This window comes from Geosmithia morbida (genome assembly GCF_012550715.1).
Source record: "Geosmithia morbida isolate 1262 chromosome Unknown scaffold_5, whole genome shotgun sequence".
Classification (NCBI taxonomy): domain Eukaryota; kingdom Fungi; phylum Ascomycota; class Sordariomycetes; order Hypocreales; family Bionectriaceae; genus Geosmithia; species Geosmithia morbida.
The window spans coordinates 512,502-517,476 of record NW_023336192.1 but is presented as its reverse complement, the minus strand read 5'-3'; the positions used below and the strand labels follow the sequence as shown (position 1 = coordinate 517,476).

At 54.1% G+C, this 4,975-nt stretch overlaps 1 protein-coding gene across 1 annotated transcript; it reads right to left on the bottom strand.

Moving 5' to 3' along the window:
* Positions 1-263: 263 nt before the first annotated feature.
* GMORB2_6169 (cell growth-regulating nucleolar protein) lies at positions 264-1,511 on the bottom strand (the record flags this gene model as incomplete). Its single annotated transcript, XM_035468139.1, has 2 exons — positions 264-1,382; positions 1,473-1,511. The coding sequence occupies 2 exons, from the start codon at positions 1,509-1,511 to the stop codon at positions 264-266; spliced, it is 1,158 nt and encodes a 385-aa protein (XP_035322120.1).
* Between the last annotated feature and the right edge of the window lie 3,464 nt (positions 1,512-4,975).

Genomic DNA, 4,975 nt, shown 5'->3' with positions numbered 1-4,975 from the left:
CCTCCGAATTGTACAGTGTGAGAGATACAGATGCTCCAAGTAGCAGCGGTACTAATAAATTGTAGTAATAAGAAAGAAACGTGTAGAGACAAATCCAAAACACATGAATCGAAACAAATCGCTCAACTCCAGGTTTTCCCAAGGAAAGTGTATATAAAGAAGATGAAAAAAGATGAAAAAGATATCCCTTGCGCGTTGCAGGCAAGGAAGAAAAAGAAGGACGAATACAACGGGGAAATCAAGACAAAAAAAAAAGGAACGACTCAGATGGAGAACAGTACAATCTCGCCGCGGTCGTTGCGACGAAGACGAATGTCACGCCAGAGCTCCTTCTCTTCGACCTGCTTGGCCAAGTTGGAACCAGCTGCCTGGCGCTCGCGGTGGAAGCGCTTGAGAGTCTTGTTCATGCTGCATCCTCGCTCGCTCTCGGGGCCCTTGTTGACAAAGTCGAAGAAGACGTCGGCACGGGGTTTGAAGACGACCATCTGGCCCTCCTCGCCAGTCTTGCCATCCTTGACGTCCTTGGACTGGGGGCGGTACTCGATGAGCTTGGGGCTCTTATCGCGGCGATGATGCGACGAGTGCTTCTTGGACTTGTGCTTCTTGGACGAAGACTTGGACTTTCCGGCGGCCGACATCATGCCAAATATGCTGCTGCTGACTTGGCCATTCTTGTGGTGCTTCGAATGCTTGGTCTTCTTGAGCGGGCTGGCAGGGCAAGGTTCGGCCACGTCGCCGCCAGAGTAGTCGGGGGAAGGAGGCAGTATCGGACGCATGAGGCCCTTCAATCCGCCGGTCAGGCCTGAGTGGAGGACGGGAGGCGCATCCGTCATGATCTGATCACGGGGGATCTCGAGATGAGGGTGGGGGCGCTTCCTCTTCTTGTCCGTCTTGATGTCGCCCTCCTTGGCCCGGCGGCGGTCATTCTTGGCCGCGGCGGGGGTCTCGTAGGGGCCGAGGGCATCCTCACGGTCGGCCAGGCTGGCGGGATCGAGGTACTCCTCGGGGTCGTATTCGTAGGGGACCAGCGACCTGCTGCCATCGTCGTGCTCATCGCCAGGTAGACCCAGGGTAGAGGCGTTGGGGGTCTGGCCGGTGGCGACGAGGAAGTCAAAGACGTTGACACCGTCGTCGTCGCCGCCGGGGGGCGTCGGGGCCTCCGGCAGGGGGTTGGCAGGAGAGCGCTCGTCATCGGTGGGGCCCTGGTAGTCCTTCCAGGTCTCATCGGCGTCCTCGACGTAGGCGTGCGGCGCCATGTTGGAGCCTCTCTTGCTGTGTTCGGTGGGTTTGGTGGCGTCGTCGGGGTTATCGTGTGTCTTGAGCCTCTTGTTCTTATCCTTGTATAGGGAGCCTTGATACTTTTGCTCTTCGGTCATGCAACTCTGTACAGAGGGCGGGGTGAGCAGAGGTCAGCGGGGAGGGAAAGACAGGTCAAGAAGATGTGGAGAGTGAGGGTCAGAGTGGGAACGCACGGTATGAGATCGGTATTGAGTTCCGGGAAAGTATACCATGCAGTCGATGCAGGTAAACGTGGCGCCGTGACAGCGGTTGCGGTGGGGGTCGAGCTTCTTTTTGGTGAGGACGTCGCCGCAGGACTGTAGAGAGTTTGCTGTATTAGGAATTGCAGTCGGATGAGGTCGGATAGTGTTGGATGATGGAGCGTGTATGGTCTGGTTCAGGATTGAGGGTGTAGAGGTTGAGAGAAAGAGATAGTGGGCAGGGGGTGTGGGTGGAGGGGGGATGTGGTAATAATGTAGTCGAACAGAGAAGAGGAGCTGAGAGGTATGTGGTGGAGTGATGGAATGTATATCGATATGTATCTTGATCAGGGGCAGAGTAGCAGAGACAGCGGGAGTGGGACCAAGCGATCAGCGGACCAGGAGGGATCATGTCTGTTATTAGATGCAGTGGGTATGGTGGTGGTGGTGCGTGATGTCAGGCGGGTAGAGTGGGAGGGATGGATGATGGGAGCTGATGGAGGGGGAAGATGGAGGGAGTAGTACTACTACGAGTACTTGAGGCTATTACCAGCCTGTACCGTACCAGGGAGGTCCGGTACATGTAATCGTAGCTGTACGAATAGTAAGTACCGGTAAGGAGCAAGCGATGATAGCAGGTACCACCACTTGGGGGTATAACCGTATCATTGGGCTTAATGACAAGGGTGCTCCGTCATGGATGGTATGGGGTGTAGTGGTGTGAGGGGGGCAAGGGTTTAGTAGCACCAGGATTCGCGACAGTGAGGCCGGGGGGGGGGCTCAGACGCCGTGGGGCGTGGGTTGGTGGAGGTGGGAATGAATAGAGAATGGATGTGGATATGCGAGGGATCGGATAGAGACTGGGAGGGATGGAGACAGAAGGAGAGATGCTGCTGCTTGCTTGCTTGCTTGCTGCTATGCTATGCCATGCCGTGTGTGTGTGCTCGGCGCAGCAGCACTAGCAGGAAGCATCAGCCAAGGGAAACGTACCTCGCAAGAAAAGGAGACCATGATTGTGATGCTGGAAATTTTTTTTCGTCTTGTCCTGATGATTGGGCGTATGCTTGGGCTGTTATAAGGTGGCGGCGGTATTTAACGGAGCCCTTTTAAGTGTCTGCTGCTTTGCAGATGTGCTCGATTGTGAGTGGACGACGTTGGGCTGGCGGCAAAGCAGATGCTTATTCGCGAGGCGACGGAGAGGAAGAAAAAAAAAATCGAAGCTTGCAATAGGGGCGGGAGGAGCCACCTTATTCCGGGGTGAAGGCGCAACTTGGTGCCTCTGAGACGGCGACGATGGAACGCGTCGAAACGAAGGGGGGGGGGGGGGGGGGGGGGCGCAACAGATAAGTGAGGGGCAGACAGACGACGACCAGACAAACCGAACTGATAGATGGTCACGTCTTGGGAAATTCTGGTCACTGGTCTTGGCGCTATTATCAGGCGAGGAGGAGAGGATGGTGAGCACAGAAGAAGGGAAACAAAGGCAGCGAGAAATGTTGAAGGGAAAGGGTGGGAGAGAATTGTGGGAAAAAAATTTAGAAAGAAAAATGATGAAAGGGAGGGGCCGACGGATGGACGGCGCGTGCTAAAGAAGGTAGGTAGGTGAACGGTGGGGGGGGGGGGGGAGAAGGGAGGGAGAGAACGGAAGAGGGTCTGGGCGCCAGCAGAGGAGCAGATCGCCACTGTAATACGGAAGGCGAGGGTCAATGCTACCAGTAGGGGATGTGCTGTGGCAGATTTTGTTGTTGTCGTGTATGTAGTGACCCTATACAAGTAATATATTATTACTCGATAGAGAGAGTAGGCAGATGCCCGAGATGGTGAGGACTCGGAAGTGGTGGCTTTGTTTACTCTTGGTCATAAGAATCGGCGTCCGTGTTACTCGCATGGCACTGCCCTCTCGGTAGCACGCATAGAAGGAGAGAACAGAATGAATTACGTCGTTGCCATCGAATGGGTGGTGTGGTGGCCATCGTCGTGGTTGGTTGATCCTGATGCCGCCGTGATGCTGGCTGGCTGGTCGTGCCTGACGACGACAGGGCTTACGACGTACCTGGGGCTGACTGTACGGTGTACATGTATTACAACGTACGGGAGGATCCAGATCATAGGATAATCGGGCGCAGAAAAAAAAACGAAAAAAATCAAATAAGGATAAATGTGTGTGTATGTCCATGTGTGTGTATGTCCATGTGTGTGTGCGTGCGTGCGCGCCCGTAAGGAGCAAGCAGGGCCGTGGTCTGCTGTCGCTGCTGTTATTATTATCAACAACGACTATTCTCATGCGTTGCACGTTCCACCAAGGTTGGTGGTGGATGGGTCATGTTTGTTGGCCGATTGATCTGGACCATGTGTAGACGGGTGAAACAACCTTCTTCTCTGCTCCGATTCCCTGCCCTATAACACTACTAGCGGTTGGCTGGTGCTGAGGTTCCAAGACTTGCCAGTATCGCCAACCACGCGAGCGATACATGTACGAGTACAGATTATAGATGACTCGTATAGCAGGAACAAATGAATAGCCCTATCGTGCACGATGCTGGAAAGAGCAACTTACACGTTGGGTAGCACCTGCCAGCTGGTACTTGTACATGCGACGTAGTCAGGTCCCAAAAGGCTATTCCTTCCCTGTATCGCCGATACATTGCTCGTACAGCTAGTACGTCGTAACGAGTACGGGTACGCTGCAACTACTCTACGCCTCTCTATCTGTATAGGTGATGTATGTATCATCACCACTACTGGTAGAAGTACATGTACTACTGACTGTACGGAGTACGTAGTCTGTACTAGCACTCGTAGAAGAATGTGTCTAATGCGCCAAGGTAACTGCCAGCCACGTCCCAACCTGGTAAGTCTCCATTCCCTCGCTCCTTCCCTGTCTAGTGTCTACACACCACCACCACACATCATACACCACCGTAAACAGACACACACACACACACACACACACGCAAGCACGTACACACCCTCCCCCGCCGCCCAAAACGTCTCCTGTGTGGGCAACGAGGTCGCGCCAAGAAGCTCCTTGCCCGCCCAAACGACGCGTCATGATTGGCCTCGGGCCCATTTGTCGACCTGCGTCGGACTCATCATCTTGGTCGGGTCACATGAGGCATAGATCCAGCCCCTAGCAGGATCGCCTCAGCATTACTACTGCTGGTATTGCTGCTAGTACCGCTATCTGCAATAGCAATAATGATATCCGTAACGTATGATACTCCGTAGTAATAATAGTATTACCTTACCTGTACTATCCATGCTCTTATCCGAACAATTATTATCACGCGTTTTGAGCTTATATAATATCTGTCGTACATGGCATCGTTTCTGTACCCACCTATATGTACGGAGTAGTACTGTGCAACCTGTACCTGTAGAGCATCCTTTACCTCTCCACTCCGACCTGCCAACTGCTCTCTTCGCCCCCTTGAAACCCGCATGCGACAGGTCTCGTCCCCCCCCCCCCCCCCCCCCCCCCCCCCCCCCCCCCCCCC